At 41.0% G+C, this 20,563-nt stretch overlaps 1 protein-coding gene across 3 annotated transcripts in view; it reads left to right on the plus strand.

Annotated features, from left to right (window-relative positions):
* Positions 1 to 20,563, plus strand: part of KSR2 (kinase suppressor of ras 2) — a 651,354-nt gene that overhangs the window by 611,374 nt on the left and 19,417 nt on the right. For 2 of the 3 annotated variants that reach the window (XM_043980701.1, XM_043980709.1), the window contains exons 17-19: positions 4,115 to 4,246; positions 13,122 to 13,251; positions 14,119 to 14,252. In XM_043980701.1, the coding sequence (XP_043836636.1) occupies positions 4,115 to 4,246; positions 13,122 to 13,251; positions 14,119 to 14,252 (396 nt within the window). Of the gene's footprint in view, positions 1 to 4,114; positions 4,247 to 13,121; positions 13,252 to 14,118; positions 14,257 to 20,563 lie in introns of those variants that run through there. The other variant, XM_043980704.1, reaches the window with a different exon arrangement.

The following is a 20,563-nucleotide window of genomic DNA, read 5'->3' on the forward strand; positions in this document are numbered from 1 at the left end:
CAGGACCAAGGACAGATCCCAGGGGTCCTCTACTGTAGACTTGTCTCCAAGTTGGCATCACACTGAAGCAATGATGCTAACTGTGGAATCTGGGCATTCATCCCATTCCAAATCCAGCCAAACTGCAGTAATATCTAGCCCACATCTCTCTCTGGGCCTTTTTGGATTCGAGTGCCAGACTGAAAATTCCAAACTTATTCAAGCCCTGTGCTAATGAGAGCAAGCAACTTCTCTCATTAAAAGATTGGTTGGAGTTGAGATGTCACAGGAGAGAAAGTTCAGGCCTCTTTCTTTTCCAAGTTGTTTAAACTAATAGGACTGTTTTGTAGGCAGAGATGGGGGTGAGGAGGTGGGGACGCTCATTTAATGCCTTCCCATCAAAAGGAAAGGCTTTATTTTGGCTCCCGAAGTGTGGTGGGTTTTGAAGTTGTAATTCCCCTACCTCCAGCTCCATCAGACTGTGCAGCAGACCCCAGAGAATTCTCTCTGGGCTTGTCCACCAACCCACTAATTACATTGAAAGATTGCATACTAGAAAGCTTTAGGGGAAGGCGGAGGTGGGTGAGAGAGCTGTAGGCTCAGGATCATGTCCAACCCCACACCCAGAATGCACATCTGGAACTTCCAATGTACACAAAGGCATTTTCCCCCAAATAATTTGCAGAAAACATGTGGTCAGAGTAAGCAAAATGAAAGATCTGTCTGTGATTTTGTGGTCTGTGGAGGGAGAAAGTTTGGGCCCTTCAGGCTTCATACTCTCCTCTCTTCCTTCCCTACCCCCTCCCACTAAAGGGACTGAACATATGGCCAAACAGCAATTGCAAAGATTGAAATAATTGGGAAAGGGAAGAAGCATTTCTGCTTGGCTCTGGAATATAGTCTGTGATTTAAAAAAAAGACTATAGAACTTCATGCATGAATGCTTTGTGAGCCTATCATCTGATTTCAACAAATATTTATTAAGTGACTGTTGATGTGTCAAGAATTGTGTTACGCTTAGAGATACAAAGACAAAAATGGTACCTGACCTCAAGTAGCTAAGATCTTCATATAGGATCACATATCTGGAGCTGGAGAGGTCCACAAAAGCTGTCTATCCAGTCCAACTCCCTCATTTTACAGGTAAGGAAGCTGAGAACAAGAAGAAACCATAAAAGCTATCTATTTTAACCCCCTAATTTTTCAAGAAAGGAAAAAGGCCTGAGAAATCACAGAATCATAAATATGGACCTAGAAGAGACCTATAAAAGTTAGCTAATTGAACCTCATGCCCATTTTACAAATGAGGAAACTGAGGCCCAGAAAGGGGATACAATGTTTATTCCATTATTCATTCATTCAGAATTTCTTGAGTGCCTACTGTTTATCAGGCATGGAGTTAGGAGATACAAACATGATAATATTCAAATGCACATACACATACTTTACATAAGAGAGAGATTTATGACCAAGAGCATCAGAAAAGGGAAGCAGGGAGGAATTGGTAGCTGGGCTATGCATTTATGGAAACTCCTACAGAGGTGAGGAGGGAGAATATTCCAGAGTTTAGGCAAAGTTTAGCATGATAGCATTTACCAGAATCAAGCAATGCTCTCTAGCTATATAAGGCACACTGCTGGGGATTGAAGGGTGGGGATTCCATAAGGGTAGAACCACAGACTGTCAGAATCCATCATCTCATAGGATCATAGATATGAAGCCAGAGGGGACCTAGGAAGCCATCCAGTCCTGATATTACAGATAACAAAACTTAGATCCAGGGAGATTGACTTACTGGCCCAAGTAACAAAAGTGTCAGGGATAGGATCTGAAGCCAGGTTCACTGATTTCTGTATCCCCACCACAAATTCCTTTGTTCTTCTTATTACAAAATTTCCCAACTTCATTTCCATTATAAGTTTCCCACATAGGGATAAGGCTATGGAATGAGGAGGAAATAATGACTTTACTTAAGCATCATAACACCTAGAGTACATTTTATGCATATATTTCTTTCTTTTTTCAGTAAATACTCCTTTATTTAAGGTTTTGAGTTCCACATTTTATCCCTCCTTTCCTCTCTCCCCTACTCCCTTCCTGAGGCAGTAGGCAATCAGCAATAGGTTAAACATGTGCAGTTATGTAAGACATAACCATATTAATCATTTTGTATAAGAAAATTTGAATAAAATGAAAGAAAGTGAAAAATAGCATGGTTCAGTCTGTGTTCAATCAATATCAGTTCTTTCTTTCTTTGGAGGTGGATAGTATGCTTCATCATTAGTCCTTTGCGATTGTCTTGGATCATTGTATTGCTGAGAATAGTTAAGTCATTCACAGTTCATCAAACAATATTGCTGTCACTGTGTACAACATTCTCTTGCTTCTGCTTACTTCACTATACATCAGTTCATACAAGTCTTTCCAGGTCTTCCTGAAATCATCCTGCTTGTCATTTCTCATAGCACAATAATATTCTATCACCATCATATACCACAGCTTGTTTAGCCATTCTCCAATTGATGGGCACTCCTTTGATTTCCAATTCTTAACTACTATAAAAAGCTGCTATAAATATTTTGTACAAATAAGTCTTTGTCTCTTTTTGGGGATTTATTTGGGATATAAACCTAGCAGTGGTATTGCTGGATCAAAAGGTGTGCACAGTTCTATAGCAATTTGGGCATAGTTCCAAATTCCTCTTCAGAATGGTTGGATCTTTTCACAACTCCACCAACAGTGGATTATCATCCCAATTTTCCCATATCCCTCTATGTTCATTTCAATACACACTATCCTAGTAATAACAGGAGGTCATAGACAGCCTCTATGAGCACGTTCCTAGTCACCACATCCCTGGCAAACAAATGTTAACCACCAGGGATGGGTTTTTACTGATCTTCCAGTCAAATTAATACAAAATTTCAGTTCAATTGAGTGAATATTGAATAAATGCTGACTGTATTCAAGGTAGTATGACATAATGGATATAGTGCTGGTCTTGGATTCAGAAAGACCTAAGTTGCTAGGCAAATCACTTCCTCCTCTTGGGACCTAAGTCTCTTTATCTGTAAAATGAGGGGGTTGGACTAGTGGCCTCTGACGTCCCTTTCTGCTCTGATCTTACACCTCTGATCTTATGATCTTTATATCATCTTTAACACTTACTAGCTGCACAATTTTGGGTGAACCACTTAAGCAGCAAATGACAGAAACTTCTTTCTAACCTATATCCTATATTCCCCGTCTTGTGCTTCAACTTAATTCAATTAAATAAACACTTATTATTACATGTCAGCCATTGATAGGCAGCTAGATGATGCAATAGTTAAAGTGCTGGACTTGGAATCAGGAAAAACTGAGTTCAAATCCTGCCTCAGCCACTCACTAGCTGTGTGACCCTGGGCAAGTCACTTAACCCTCATTGCCCTGCAAAAAAAAAAAATACTGACATTATTTCTCTCCTCACAGGGAAAACTTAGGAATATCTGGATTTGACTTGTTTGTAGCTCTGAAATAGTGGCCATCATTTCCCCTGAAAGCATCAGGTTACCAAAAGCATTTAAAATAGAACAGATTCATTAAAACATAATGTAAATCATAGAAAAGAGACTAAGAGCTGAGCCCAGTTAGCAAGAAAATAGGTATCACCTACCTTCCAGTGAATACCATTGCCTTCTTCCTCCTCCTCATTGTTTAATCTCAAACACAGGAAAATATGGCACTCACTAATGTCTCCTGAAATTTTAATCAGGCTACTTTGTTCTAACCAGAACTCAAATTTTAAGCAGGAAAGAAGAGGGCTTTGGAAGTTATATGATGGTACTATGAAATTAGAGAACTTAAATCCACACTTCTGTAGGAGGCCTATTCCATTCCCCCTTCCCTCTGAGCTTATCTTCATCTATTCTGAACATTTTTTGTATGTATCCAGTGATCTGTAGGTAGTTTCCACTTTTAGAATGTAAGCTTCTTGAGGGGCTTTCTTTGTATCCCTAGTACTTAGCACAGTGTCTGGAACATAATGAGCACTTGATAAATGTTGGCCTGACTATCATAGATGCCCACCACACTCTATGATGGGTCAGAGTGACAGTGCCCAGGAGGTTACTAACTCTGGCATTTGCTTTTCCAGGCGGGAGAATAAACTACGAATCCAGAACGGTTGGCTGTGCCACCTTGCTCCAGAGATCATCCGTCAGCTTTCCCCTGACACAGAGGAAGACAAGCTTCCCTTTTCTAAGCACTCAGATGTGTTTGCACTTGGGTAAGTTGGCCACATCCCAGGCTTGGGGGCAGGGCTACATCATGAATGAAAAGCACTCTTCCCCAAATCATCCTTTGGTGATTCTTGCTGCCTTTACCAATCCTCCTTCACCATAGTACCTTCCCTCTGAGACTATCTTCAAGCTTTCCTATCTATCTTTTGTTTGGATGTTGCCTCCCCTTAGCTCATCATCAGTATGGGAGCTTCTTGAGGGCAGGGACTGTTTTTCCCTTTCTTCATATACCCAGTGCTTAAGAGTACCTGGTGCATAATGGGTGTTTATTAAATACTTGTTGACTTGACTTGATGCTACAATTGGGGAGAAAACACTAGGATTATTAAATCATGCTGGCATTGTTGATATTGCTCTAATCATCACCCATTTACTCCTAGACATGAGTACTAAGCATGATCCACATTATATAACAGAAAAAGCCCTGCTCTAGGAGCTCAGACACCTGAGAACCTAGATGCCAGATCTTTCACTAACTTGCTGCGTAACCTTGAATGAATAACATGACTTCTTACAGTCTTAATTTTCTCAGCTATAAAATGGAAATTATAATACTTATCCTACTTATGCCATAGAGGGGTTCAGAATTTCTTAAGATAACTTTTCTCCAAATGCCATAGCATAGAGATGATCCTAGGTTCTTGAAGATTGTATTAATCATATCGAAGTTCAATCAGGTTATATCATAATCGAAATCCTTGAATGTTATCACAAAAAATGGATATAGACTTCTGGTCAACCCCACTAGGTAACAGAGATGTCCATAACCAAAAGGTTGGTCATTCAGTGATGAATTCCTGGACTATGACAACCATTAAACAATAAATCTAAAAATGCCTTTATACAAATAGAAGAGGGAATTCTCTTTCTTATCATAAAGATATTAGCTTGAGAATTACGTTTTTGTAAAATGCTTGCATTTCTGTACAACTTCTAGAGGAGACTCTTCTGTCTAATGGATCTTGGTTCTTATCAGTTGTCACGTTGGGCACCTTGAAGACTGTCATGTGTACTGATTAGTTTATACCAAAGTCTTTATCTGATTAGATATATCTTTTTGAAAAAATTGCAATAATTAAACCTGTATATTTTTAGTGTAATGTTAGCAAAGAAGTAATTAAGGGACCTTATCAAATCAGGCCTCTGGCAAATGGTTTTCTCCTCAATTTTTAAGTTTTTTTTTCTTTTAAGTGAGTTCCCCATTAAAGTGTATTTTAAAAGAAAGTTTTAATGATCCTTCTTCCTCTGCACTGTTGAATGCTTAACAACTTGGAACTCTTAGTTCCCTCACCAATTAGGTGTGAGTTTTTTCTACAGAAGCTTAAATTCAGCTTGTGACTGTGTGTCTGTCAGGGACTGCTGTGTTGTTCAATGCCTTGGCAAATGACTGTCAGATACTACTGTGTCTTCTGCCACCTGGGTGTCTCAATGGCCCTAGACCTTTCACCTTGGGGTATTCATTCAGCACTGACCCAGTGGGCTAGCAGCTGAAGCAGATAACTCTGATCAAAGTGCAACCTTCTTGGTAGGAGGCAACTAGCACTTGGCCTTCTTTCTAGACAGGGAACTGAGAACTTGGAGTTTTCAATAAAGAACTCAGTATTCACATCTTAGTACCAGAAGTCTGGGGGTGTGCTTCAATGGGAATGAGGGAGGAGAGAAATAGAAAAGAGGGAGAAAAGAATTTAATGAGTATTCTAGAACTCACGTTGATGCAATCACTGGATTCAGTAGCAAGAGCATTTTATAGGATCGTAGATTATAGGGTCACATATCCAGGACTAGACAAGAATTTAGAAACCATCTAGTCCAATCCCATCATGGTTTGTTTTTGTTTTCTTTTGGTGGGGCAATGAGGGTTAAGTGACTTGCCCAGGGTCACACAGCTAGTAAGTGTCAAGTGTCTGAGACTGGATTTGAACTCAGGTCCTCCTGAATCCAGGGCCGGTGCTTTATCCACTGAGCCATCTAGCTGCCCCCCCACCATGTTTCAAAAGATGGCCCTCGGGCCCAGAGTGAGGAAATTACTTTTCTGGGGTCCTAAAGCTAGTGTATGGGCAGAATTTGAACTAAGGTCTTCTTGACTCCAATTCCAATGCACCCTCTACCATACCAACCAGCTATCACTTTCACACTCCTTGTGTCATTGGGTTTCTCTTTTTTGCTTTGTTTTCAAGTTTTTAAATGAAATTTATTTCACTGGATTCTTATAGTCCTGAGGGCCAGTACAGGGATGATTTCAGAATAGCAGTTGTAGTAGAAATAATATCCTCCTCAGAGCCCTACCTCTCATCCGTTCCATGAAGTGGAGTGAGGCAATGATTGGGGGGGGAGGGGGAGTGGTTGGAAGGGAAGAGACAATAAAAGCCAGGATGATATACAGCAAGGGAGTCTGTATGCTGTTTAGATAAATATGAAGGGGGCAGCTAGGGCGCAGCTAGGTGGCACAGTGGATAAAGCAGACCCCTGTATTCAGGAGGACCTGAATTCAAATCCAACCTCAGACACTTTACACTTCCTAACTGTGTGACCTTGGGCAAGTCACTTAACCCTCATTGCCCTGCCCCCCCCCAAAAAAAAGATAAATATGAAGGTCAGCAAGAATCCTGAAACAATGTCAGTCGAGCTCTTCTTATACTGTGGAGTCAGCACCATGGACAGTATGTTGTAACTGTTCCTTCAGATCTACCCTTCCTTGGAATCACTGTGCTGATCAGCTTGAGGCACATGAATGCCATTCCTTTGGGTTCTGGTATCAAAAGAAGGCAAGACGACACCCCATGTATTGGAACTGCCTTGGTACAGACTGTGATGCCCACTAGGGAGGGCAAACCATGAAAAGGCAGTGTGGTATGATGGAAGGGGCATAGAACCTGGTTTCAAATTCCAGTTTTGACACCTATTATCTGTGTAAACTTGGGCAAATCACTTCACTCAGTTTCCTTCTCTACAAAATAAATACAAATGATATTTAAAATGATATTTATATAAACCTAAAATAATGGACTAGATCGCTTCTGAAGTCCCTTCCAGTTCTAAATGTTGGATTTTATGAGTGTGTATGACATGGACTGAAGAGAGCTACAACATAAAAGGAAAACTGAAACATCTTGTCAGTTATAGGCAAGTACTGAATTCTGTCTTTTGTATCCTCAGCTCCACAGTATGCAACATACTAACAACTAGTACAAAGCAAGTGTAAGAAACTACTTTATTCCCTAAACCCTAAACATCTAATCTGAGATTAGATTAAATAAACATGTAAGTGGAAGAGTTATTTAGATCTGAACAGGGAAAAGCTAAAACAACTGAAGGCCTTGAAACCTACACTTAACACAGACTCCAGAAGCTCTACTGATGATAAAATAGAAGGTGAAAAGGAATTTTAGTCCATCACAACAAGCAGCCTTTTAATCTATCTGCGTCCTAGTTCATAGAAGGTTGAATATAAAAGAATAATAGTTGGATAGCAACTTAACCTCAGACTGTATTTATTTGAGCTCCATCCAAAAGAATGGAAACAAGTTAACAACAAAGAAACAAACAAAAAAGATAACAAATAACACAATATAGTGGGTGGAAAGCACTATATTTGGAGACAGGTGGCCTGGGTTCAAATCTTGCCTCTGACACTTAGCACTTATGTGAGCTGGGTACTCAGTTCCTCTGGGCCTTAGTTTTCCAATTTGGAAAGTGAAGGGGATTAGTCTCAGTGACATTCCAAAGTTCTTTCCATCTCTATTTTTAAATCCATCCTCCTTACAACTCTTTTAGCATTTCCAAAATGCTTTACAGACCTTATCTTATTTTACCCTCACAATATACCTATTAGTAGGCAATCATTGCCATTATTATCAGAGTAGCTGTTCATGTAACATTCTGAGATTTCAAAGGTCAGTACACATATTATATCATTTGACTCCCACAACAATACTGTGTGTGTTAAATCCTATTATCATCCACATTTTTCAGATGAGGCAAAGAGAGGTGAGGTGATCAGATCACACATCTAGTAAGTGCTGAGGCAGGTTTTGAAGTCAGGTCTTCTTGATTTCAAGTCCAGAACTCTATCTGCCATGCTACCTAGCTGCTTATAGTCTAAAGGTAGAGAAACACACACACACACACACGTGTGTGTGTGTTTGTGTGTGTGTGTCTTTATAAGTATAAACAAAATAAATAGAAGGTAAACTTTGAAGTAGGAGGCACCAGTAATTGGGGTGATTGGGAAAAGTCTCTGGATGCAGGTCCAAATGAAATCCCCACAAGATAACACACATACCAATAGACTTTGCCTTTTCACAATGTGCTTCTAATCACATTTTTTCAAGAAGAAGGAATGAGGAGATGCAAGAGTGGTAAAAACCAAAGGAGCTGAGTTGCCCAAGTCACCTGTGTGACTTTGAGTAAGTCACTTGATATCCATGAGCTTCTTCAATACTACCTGAGGGGTTGAGGAAGTGACATGGGGTGTGAGCTTCTTAAGAGCAGGGACTGTCTTTTGCCTTGCCCACCACTTAGCACAGTGCCTGACACACAGTAGGTGCTTGACAAATATTTATGGGCTCCCTTCTATGGGTTAGATTAGATAGTCACTGAAAGTTCCTTCTAGCTCTAAAATTCTGGGATTCTTTATTTGGCTACAATATTCCTTGGCATTTTCCTTTTGGGGTCTCTTTCAGGAAGTGATCAGTGAATTCTTTCAATGATGAAATAGAATCCTCTGATTCTATCATATTAGGGCAGTTCTCCTTAATAATTTCCTGGAATATGGTGTCTAGATTCTTTTTCTGATCATGGCTTTCAGGCAGTCCAATGATTCTCAAATTGTCTCTCCTGGATCTGTTTTCCTGCTCAGTTGTCTTTCCAATGAGGTATTTCACATTTTCTTCTATTTTTTCATTCTTTTGATTCTGCTTGACTGATTCCTGGTGTCTCATGGATTCCTTATCTTCTAACTGTCCAATTTTAGTTTTTAAGGCATTGTTTTCTTCAATGAGATCATGCACCTTTTTTTTCCATTTGGCCAAATGAATTTTAAGGCATTGTTTTCTTCAGTGAGATTATGCACCTTTTTTTCCATTTGGCCAGATGAATTTTTTAAGGAATTTTTTTCTGCAGTCAATCTTTGTGCTTCCTTTTCCAAGCTGCTGATTCTTTTTTCATAGTTTTCTTGCTTTGCTTTCATTTCTCTCCCCATTTTTTTCTTCTACCTCTCTCAATTGATTTTTTTAAATCCTTTTTGAGCTCTTCCAGGAAGGCTTTTTGTTCTTGAGACCAATTTACCTTCCCTCATGAGGCTTCACATGTAGGCAATTTGAGGGTATTGTTCTCATCTGAGTTTCTGTTTGCTTCTTCCTTATTGATACAGAAGCTCTCAATGGAGAGGGCTCTTTTTTGCTTCTTACTCATTATTGCAGCTTATTTATTTATTTTTTAAGTTGAGGTCTGCTCTGGGGACACCACGGTCCCTGTTTTGGGCTTCTTGTGCAGGGGTATAGGTGCTGTTTCACCAGCTTTTTACACTGAGGACTTTAAGTGTGTGAAGTCCCCCCCCCCCGCACTTCCTGTCTGAGCGTGCTAGGATCAATGGGCCTAGTCGTGCCCTCCAGCTGGCAACTTGCCCTCTCAGCTGGTACAGGTGGGTTTTTCCACTGTCCTGCTGAGGCACCAGACTTTTGAGCCAGGTTCCAGGGGCCTCAGTTGTTCAGCTGTGGCCCACAGCTTCCTGCTGACTTGCCCTCACCCCCTCAGTGCTGGGCTGCTGCCCTGCACTGTGCCTCCCTTTTGCCCGAGTCAGACCGACCTTTTCCTGAAGTCTTCTAAATTATCTCTGGTTGGAAGACTGTGTCTCTCTGTCTCTTTGCAGGTTCTGTAGTTTCAGAATCCATCCAGAGGCTTGATTTAATGTTCTTTTTGAGAACAGAACAGAAGGAGAACTCAGGCAGCTTGCTGATTCCACCATCTTGGCTCCACCCTCAATTCTGGGATTCTTTGAAGGAGGATGGGGTTGCTGGGAAGAAAGGGATTCCAGAAGCTCAAAGACCTTCCTTTGCAAAGGCCTGATACACAGACCTCATTCAACCAAGCCATTCCATTCACAGAATGGAGCCTGCCTACTTTGCTTTGGCTGACTCCATTATGGCTGGTTCCTCAGTGGCTTCATTTTCCTTACCTGTCCAGATTTGTGTTTAGGGAGGGGGTGGGAAGTGTGGGGAGTGGTAGAGAGCCTCAGATGGCCTAAGGGGGGAATGTGTATGGAATATAGCTTCTGAAAACTATATTCTCATCATGTTGAGAAGAAATATACATATTGATCTGGGGTAACATCCTGAAATGCCAGGTCTTTAATAAATAAGCAAGCAGTAGGAATCCATTATGTAATCTGATTCTACAAACTTGAATTAAATATACCCTTCAGAGAAGTATCGTGGTTCAATGGCAAGAGTGTAGGGTTTGGGGTCAGAGGACCTGTGTTCAAATCTTGGCTATGCCATTTATGACTTATGTGACTTGAGTCAATTTGCTTCTCCTTTTGAGGACTCAGTTTTCTTTTTTGTAAAATTAAGGAGTTGGAATCGAAGTCCCCTAAGGTCTTTTCTAGGACAGCTCAGTGGTGCAGTGGATAAAGCATCAGGTCTGGAATCAAGAAGACCTAAGTTCAAATCTGGTCTTGGATACTTACTAGCTGTGTGACCCTGGGAAAGTCACTTAGCCTCTTTTTGCCTCAATTTCCTCATCTGTAAAATAAGCTGGAGAAGGAAATGGAAAACCACCCTTGTACCTTTGTGAAGAAAACCCCAAATTGGGTCATAAAGAGACAGACATGACTGAAAAATGACTCAACAGCACCAAAGGTCCCTCCTAGCTCTAACACTGGAATCCTCTGATTATGAAGGTAATAGAATTCCTGTCCTCAGGGAGTTTCCATTCTAAAGTGGATGAAGAACAATAGGAATATAAATAAGTAAATACAAACTATGCATTAAGTAAACAAAAAGTAACATGGTAGATGAAACAAAAGAACATGGTGGGGGCCCACAGCTGGTGGGTGAAGAGGACAAAGAAAGGTTGCATGTTTGATCCCAGCTTTGAAGGAAACCATGCATTCCAAGAAGCAAAGATGTAGAGAGAGGGCATTCTAGCTAGGGAATATGATGAGTGCAAAATTAAAGGGATTTCGCAAGCAATAAATTCTGTTTCTGCAGAAAATTGATAAAATTTTGAAGTTCCAAAAAATTCTAAGTATTCTAAAAACTTTAATAAATTCTAAAGTTTACAAAGCACCTTATATGCATGCATGTTCTCATTTGAGCCTACCAACAACTCTGTGAAGTGGGTACTACTGGGACCATTAAACCCATTTTTCAGGTGAGGAAACTAAGATTCAGAGAGGTTAAGTGAATTATTCACATTCACTCAGCCGGAAAGTTTCACAGATGAGATCCTCGGTCTACCTGACTCCACATGTAACAGTTTATCTGCTACACAATGCAAGGGGAAGGACTTTTAATGAGATTGTGTTTTGCTTGAGCAAATTGAGGCTGGGACCCTGTTCTCCATATATACCCCCAATCTTTCCTATCTTCCCCTTCCTTGGCATTTTACTTGTTGTTAAACCTCTAAGAACAAGGGATAATGCTAGATAGAGCACTGTATCAGGAAGGTTTATATTCAAACCCCACCTCAGACATTGACATACTATGTGAAGATGGACAAATCATTGAACTTCCATGAGCCTCAGCTTCTTGATCTGTACAGTGAGAGGGTGACCTCCATTGTCTCTTCCAGTTCTGTGACCTATGGCTAAATAAATACTCCTCCTGAGTTGTCCTAGAGGAAGTAGACATAACAACAATAATAGCTAACATTTATATAATGTCTATTATGTGCCAGGCACTGTGGTAAGCACTTTACAAATATTATCCTGCTTGATCCTCACAACAATCCTGGGAGGTAGGTGTTCTTATTATCCTCATTTTAAAGATGAGGAAACTGAGGTAGGCAGAGGTTAAGTGACTTGCCCAGGATCATACAGCTAATATATGAGGTCAGATTTGAACTCAGGTCTTTGTGACTTCAGGCCAGTTGCTCTATAACTATAGATAGTTGCTATAAATGGTTATATCCAGTATATAGATAGCTGCTCCCTAGATAAGATTTGAGGACCACAGGGAAGATTCCTCCACTGACTGGAATTTTACTAAAGACTCATTTCTTGGGATAAAGGCATGGGCCTCTGAAAGTACTTCTTTTAAAATGCAGATTATTTTGGAAAGAAAAAAATATTAAACTATTAACATTCAGGAACACTTTGGAGTAAATTACTTTGTTAAACCCTGAGATCTGGCCACTGAAGGCCTATGGACTTGGGTAGAGGAGGAAGGTACAGTAATTTGGAGGTTGGGGATTCTTGAGGGCAAGTCTTTGGAGAAGACATGTTAGAGATCATAGTAGCATCATAGAATCAGAGATTTAACATTGGAAAACCATCTAGCCTGATACCCTCATTTTGACAAATGGGGAAACTGAGGCTCAGGATGATTAAGTGATTTGCATAAAGTCACACAGTTAGGAAATGGGAGAATCAGGATTTAAATTCAGGTCTTCTAGCTCCAAATCCAGCCTTGTCCACTGTAACACGTTTACTGCTGAGATTGGGAATATGAAGATGCCAGGGCAGTCAAGGTTGGGGAGGTGGCCAACTTCTGAAGACCATTTATGGACTTTGCTGTTTTATTTAAGTTCTTAATGGAGAGGAACAGGGAAATGGCTGCTGGAAGACTTGGGGGAGAATAATATAGGGAATGATAGGGCTATGACAACCACACTAACACCCCTTCAAAACCTGTGTGCCAACAGCACAATCTGGTACGAACTCCATGCCAGGGAGTGGCCTTACAAGACTCAACCGGCAGAGGCAATAATATGGCAGATGGGAAGAGGAATGAAACCCAACCTCAGCCAGATTGGACTAGGAAAAGAGATCTCGGTATGTGCCAGGCTGGGGGTGAGGGGAGGGAAAGGGAGATTATGTTACAGGAAGAAGGAGTCCCTTATATGCCACCAATAGGGGTTGTGGGTTCTATTCCTGCTCTCATTTTCCCTGCTTGTAGAAATTATGTTTCCCTAGAGGATAACAAAAAAGCATGCCAAATAACAATAGTTTGGGGTTTATAAAATCAGCTTCATAGAAGCAAATTATTTCCTCCTGGGTACTTGATATACAGAGCTCACATATCTGAACCACCAATACCTGGCTTCATTGGCATATCTCACCCAGCTAGATTTTTTTCTAGACATGGATTTGAATCCTGAGCATTTTTCTGTGATAAGTGTATGTGTATATATATATATATATATATATATATATATATATATATATATATGTGTGTGTGTGTGTGTGTGTGTGTGTGTATATACACATATACATACATATATGTATGAGTGTGTGTACATAATATATCCACATATTCTTTGTGAAAAGAATTTCTAAGTTCTAGAATTTGCACAAACAGTATAAGGTAAAATACTTGTTAGAGAACAAAAGAAAGAAATGTGACTGCTTAGGTATCATTGAATACAAGTGATGAGAAACTGTTTGGGTTGACCAAAAATGAAGTCTTCGGGGAAAGACCAACTAGAGAAACTCTTACAGTATCTCCAGCTCTTTCTAGCCCCTCTCAAATGATAATATATCCCCTTTAATGGTTTCCTTTAGACTTGGGAAACAAATGAAAGGCCAATGGCTTCCTTCTCCCTGTCCTATTCTGGGAAATATGTCAAGCCACTCAAGTGCGAAATGATGAATAGAGGAGCTCTATGTCTTGTTAAATGCCCATGTCTGGTTCTCTTGTAGGACATTCTTCTCTTCTGCTGGGCCTTTGAGCAGGAAGAGAGACCTACCTTCACCAAGCTCATGGAGATGCTGGAGAAACTGCCGAAGCGAAACCGCCGCCTTTCTCACCCTGGACATTTCTGGAAGTCAGCAGAGTAAGGGTTGTCCCTCAGTTCCCAGCTCCATCTCTGCTTCTCTTTACCTCTTGCCTCTCCCACTTCTACTAGCTCTCTGTTCCCTCCACAGTCCCAACTCATCAGCCACCCCACTCCCCTGCCTTCTCTTCTCCTTCCATGCCCTCTTGTCTTCTAGCATTTTTATAAAGCTTTAGCGACTAGCAGTGTACCAATAAGAACAACTTTGGGCTTCAAAAAGGGAAAGGAGAAGGATGAGTAGAGTCATATAATATTTACTAGCTAGAAGGAGATAGAAATATTCTTCAGCACCTGGCATGGCATCAAAAAAAATGAGAGTAGGAAGGTACCTCTAGTCCAACAAGAAATCCCATTATCATATACTCAACAAGGGTCATCCAGCCCCTACCTAAAGACCTCCAAGAAGGAAGAACCCACCACCTCCTGAGATGACCCATTACTTTAAAATAGCTCTTTTTGTTGGTGTGTTTTTTCCTTCTTCCAAACTTAAATTTGTCTGTTCACCACATCCACTATTATCACTGGTTCCACCCTCTAAGTACAAAGAGTTCAAGGCTAACACTTCTTCAGCATGACAGCCCTTCAAATACTTGAATCATCATTCCTCTGCCCTCAAGGCTGCTGCCCCAAGCCTTCTCTTCTCAATGTTATACATCCCCAGTTCCTTCAACTGATCCTTAAGTGACATGGACTCAATGTCTTTCACCACGGTGACAGCTTACCAGCTTATCCGTGTCCTTGCTGAGCTGTGGCATCATGAGCTGAACACAACATTTCAGATATGATCTGTCTGGGAGATAGTAAAGCAGAACTATCAATTCCTTATTCATAGGGACTATGCCTCTAGTAGCTAAGTGGGACAGTGAGCAGAGTGCTGGGACTAGAGTCAGGGAGACCTGAGTTCAAATCCAGCCTCAGACACTTACTAGCTGAGTGACTGAGCAATTGCATTAGCCTTGGTCTGCCCTGATTTCCTCATCAATGAAACGAGGATAATAACATGATTATAATAACTTCCCAAGGTTGTTGTGAGGAAAAAAATAAGATATTTTAAAGCATTTTCAAAGCCTTAATTCACTAAGTAAATAATAATTATCATTCTTGTTATTTGTTTGTTTGGTGGTGGTGGTGGTGGTTAATATTAGACAGTCCAAGTAGCTTTTTTGGCTCCCCCATCAAAGAGCTTACCCACACCGAGCATTCAGTCCACTAAAAATCCATCTAACAATATGCTTCTCATGCCTACCAGGTCTCTGGATCTTTCTCCTATATCTTTTTCTTCCCTTTCCTTTCCCTTCTCTCCCCTCTTCTCCTCTCCATTCCCCCTCCCCTCATCTCTCTCTATTTCTTTCTGTTTGTCTTTCTGTGCCTCTGTCTCTCTCTGTGTCCATCTCTCTGTCTGTGTCTGTGTCTCTGTCTGTCAGTCTGTGTCTCTGTCCCTGTCTGTGTCTCTGTTTTTCTGTCTCTGTGTCTCTTTGTGTGTGTAACTCTATTTCTCTGTGTCTGTCTGTCTGTCTTTCTGTCTCTCTGTCTCTATCTCTCTGTGTCTCTGTCTCTGTCTCTCTCTTTATCTCTCTGTCTCTCTGTGTCTGTCTCTGTCTGTCTCTGTGTTTCTGTCTCTCTGTATATATATATTTCTCTCCCTGCCAAAAGGGTTCATGATGCAAAAAGGTTAAGAACACCTGTTTTGCAGAAATCCCAATCTGAAATGACTCTGATGACCATGATATGACAAGATGAGCCTCTACTTAACCAGTATGGGACAGATCCTTCTATTAATTTAATTATTTTACCCTGGGGTTGTGAAGCCTTTTGGCATTTTAGTTCTCTCTCTTATCACAAATCTCATCTTGGACAATGAAAGGCTTCAGTTTTCCTTTGTTATTTGAGAGAAGAATTATGCCCACAAAAGGAAACATTCCTTCTGAAAAAACTACCCAAATAAATTGCTGCCTAGACACTTATCCCCTATTTGAGCTTCCATGAGGGTATAGAGGAGTGTGACAGAACTTGAAAGGTGGGCTGAGCCCAAGACTCTTTGTAGTGAGAGGCAAAATCCAGGGTCCAGTGGGCTTTTGAGGGCTCTAGGATTTGTTGTCTCTCTGGTGCTTTGTCCAGGTCAGCATGTGATTGTATAATTAATAATAATAATAATAACAATAAAAATAATAATATTGTTTTCCCAGGTGGTTGTATTAGTTAGAAACAGTTAGAAGACTCTTGAAAAAGAACTGACTGGACAATGATGCTAAAAGCACAAACTCTTTACTGGAGGCATTTTACTCATGCAAAGGAAGGGTTAGGACTTCAAGGAGCCAGGGAGTGCAGAACAGGAAGGAGAGGCAAAAGGAAGAGGTTGCAACCACAGAGGTTGTGATGATCTTAGGATCACTGTGAAAGGAATAGGGAAGATCAACAATGATCCTCCATAGATGACATTTTTTTGGTTTCAATGCATGCAACTTGAGGTCTGGGGCTCTCATTGCCACCCATTCTATTTTTTGGACAGCTCCCTTTATTAGGCATTGAGAGACAGTATGGAATAGTAGATAGAGGGCTGGCCTTGAAGCCAGGAAGTTTGCAGTTCAAATCCTGCCCTAGGTATGTGCTAGCTATGTGACACTTAAGTTTGGTTTGCTTCAGTTTCCTGCCCTGTAAAATGGGGATAATAATAGCACCTATCTCCCAGGGTTGTTGTGAGGATTAAAGGAGATAGCATATATAAAATACTTTGTAGAAAAAAAGTCCTAAATAAATACATACATGCAAAATAGCATACATGCTATTTTATTACACACACACACACACACACACACACACACACACACACAAACAAACACCCCTCCTCTATTCTCCAGGCTATACATCTCCAGTTGTTTCAAGTCTTCCTACACCAAGCCAGAAGTCAGTCTAACCTTATGATAAAATCAAAAAAGTACAGAATTTGAAACAGGAGACATGAATTTAAAATCCACACTTACCGTGTGACCCTAGAGATGTCACATGGGAAATGATGGGCCAGGGACAAGGTCAGAGACCATCAAGTCCAACCTCATTTGATAGACAAGGACACTGAGGCCTCAGGAGATTGTGACTTGCCAGTAGTCACATAAGTTGTGAGTAGCAGAAATTTGAAGCTATAAATGTTCTCTTTCTACCACTGCCTCCTTTATCAGATGACTTCTGAGGTATCTTCTAGCTCCGGTATCACTTAATCATTATTTCTCAGATACTTCATGAGAGATATATGATTTCATATATCCTGCTGTGGATTTCCCTCCACAAAATTTATAACTGTAGCTAAGTCTTAGGCAGTTGCCCAAGGCAAAGAGAAGTTAATAGACTTGCCCATGGACATACATTTATTAAGTATTATAAACAGGATTTGAACCCAGAGCTTCTCATCTACTACAATATTCCATAGGATCTCTGATTTTATTTTTTATTATGGGACAGTGAGGGTTAAGTGACTTGCTCAGGATCACATAGCTAGTTTTAAGTGTCTGAGGCTGGATTTGAACTCGGGTCCTTCTGAATCCAGGGCCGGTGCTTTATCCACTGTGCCACCTAGCTGCCCAGATCTCTGATTTTAAGAACAGTATGGGGGCAGCTAGATGGCACAGAGGATAGAGCACCGGACCTGGATTCAGGAGTACCCGAGTTCGAATCCAGCCTCAGACACTTAAAACTAGCTGTGTGACCCTGGGCAAATCACTTAACCCCAATTGCTTCACACACAAAAAAAGAACAGTATGAATGTGTGTATTTGTGTGTAAATGTGTAGCGACAGGAATTCATGAAATGTTTTGGTCCCCAGCAGATTGATTGAAGCCTTCTTTGAATGAGGGCTTGGTCAAGCAACAAAGGAGCATTTAATAAGCCCCCACTGTAAGATATGCACAGGGAATACAAATAACAAAGAACAAAATTATCCCTATTCTTGGGGAACTTCGTCTTGTATTAGTCACTATTGACTTTTAATTGCTAGTTAATCTATGACCCAGGCTACTAACATAATACACCTAAGCAGAAGCTTGCTCTTAGACATCTAGTTGGAAATGTCTAATAAGTAGTTAGTGATTGGCTAAAAAAAGAGACTAACAATGCATATACAAAACAGGCAATCATATGCATGGAGAAGATAAGTTGAAGTTGGGAGAATTTTCCCTCAATTTCATTACTAAACCACCACTCCCCACCCCACAAACTACCGATCCCACAGTCACACAGCTCAGAAGGGACTAGAGGTCAGTGAATTTCTCCTGGCATGTCAACATGCCCCTAATCACTGTAATTCTATTGCTTCCCACCTTCCCAGTTGCATGGAGACAAGGGGAAGATGAGGAGGTGGAAAAAGGCAGTGAGAGACTTTGTAATTTCCCTCCATCAGAAATGTCTTTCTGGCTTTCTCATGAAGGGGCGGGGGAGCATTGGCTTTCCCTCTCCATCTCTGCCTATCTTTGGGGTAATGAGCCTGGAATTATGTTCTGGGAACTGATTTGCTTTCAGTGGGCTTTACATTTCCTGGCCAGTGAGTACTTACTGATCTCTCCAGGAGGCAGCAATAAAAAAGCCCCAAATGGGCCTGCCCCCAAGTTTCTGCCCTCTATGGTTCCACAAGCTGAAGGCTCCATTGGGTTGGGTATAGTCAGAAGTCCCCTTAGTCCCTCCTCTATTGTTACACCTGCCAATACTAAGATCCCGGGGTATTTTCATGCTAGGCAGGCAATAGCCCCATTACAGGGATGCAGAATAGAATCCAGTTTGATTAATCAAGCATTTACTAGACACCTACTATGTGCTAAGCTCTTGGGATACAAAATCTAAAATGATACAATCACTGTAATCACAGAACTGACATTGCAGTGGGAGCAAGGGGTACAGCACACACCAGATAAGTGAATATAACATGTACAGAGAGTAACAGAGAATAATTACAGGGGTTGGGGGGGGACTAACAAACTGGAATGAGGAAAGATCTCCTGTAGGAGGTGGCAATTGAGCTGAGCCTTGGACAGAACTGGCAATTTGAAGAGGGAGTGATGAGAAAGGAGGACAGTCTAGGCATGGGAAACAGCCCAGACACAGAGATGAAATGTTTGTGTGCAATCATCTGCATAGAAAAGATAATTACCCCTTGGGAGTTGCTGAGGGCACCAAGTAAGAGAGTTAGTAGGAGAGGGTCAGAACAGACCCTCCTGTTACATATAATAATGATCCAGCAAAGGAGACTTGAGTAGAAATGGTCAGAATGGTAGAAGGAAAATGAGTGTCATAAAATTGTTGTTGTTGTTGTTGTTGTTGTTGTTGTTTGTCCTTCATTATCCAAGAGGACCATGACATCAGGGTGATGTCATGACTTGCACTGAATTGGATGTAAGTGAGGAAGGGCTGTGCAAGGTCACCAGGCTCATTCTCTCCTCCAGAGCCATCTGGGTCCAGTGGCAAGGTGTATATCAGGAGGACTGGAGATGGCCCCGGATATTTAAGACAATTGGAGTTAAATGACCTGCCCAGGGTCACACAGCTAGTAAGTGTCTGAGGTGAGATTTGAACTCAGGTCCTCCCAACTTCAGGGCCAGCACTCTATCCACTGTACCATCCAGCTGCCTGGTGTCATAAAGCTCTCAGGAGGAAAGAGAATCAAGGAAGAGAAGAGAGTAAATTTTTGCATACATACTATAGTGTTTTAGAAATAACAGTTGTGCAGCTAGGTGATGCAGTGGATAAAGCACCAGCCCTGGAGTCAGGAGGACCTGAGTTCAAACCTGATCTCAGAAACTTAACACTTATTAACTGTGTGACCCTGGGCAAGTCACTTAACCCCAATTGCCTCACCAAAAAAAAAAGGAAAAAAAGAAAGAAGAGTTGTAAGAAAAACCTTTTGTAAACCCTAAAGTCCTATGGGATCAGAGATAGAAGGGCATTCAAAACTCATCCCCCTTATTTTATAGATGAGGAAACAGGCCCAAGGGAAGGGAGGGCACATTGTCCAAGTCAAACAGCTTGAAAGGGTCTGAGACCATATTTGAAACTAGATCTTTCTGACTCACAATCCCATGCCCTATCTACTCCAACACTGTGAAAGAATTTGGCATGTTTGACTTGGAGAAGGGAAGGAAGACTCAAGGGGAAATAAAAGCTGTTTTTACATTGTCAGTGAAAAAAGGATTGGCCTTGTCCTCCTTGGCCCTTGAGGGCAGAGAAAGAAGCAAAGGGTGAAAGTTGTCCAGTGGCATTTTGAGTTGAGGTGAGAAAAAAATTCCTTAACAATTAGAGCCATCCAAAAGTCAGATGGGCTATATTGGGAA

Source organism: Dromiciops gliroides, chromosome 1, assembly GCF_019393635.1.
Source record: "Dromiciops gliroides isolate mDroGli1 chromosome 1, mDroGli1.pri, whole genome shotgun sequence".
In the NCBI taxonomy this organism is placed as follows: domain Eukaryota; kingdom Metazoa; phylum Chordata; class Mammalia; order Microbiotheria; family Microbiotheriidae; genus Dromiciops; species Dromiciops gliroides.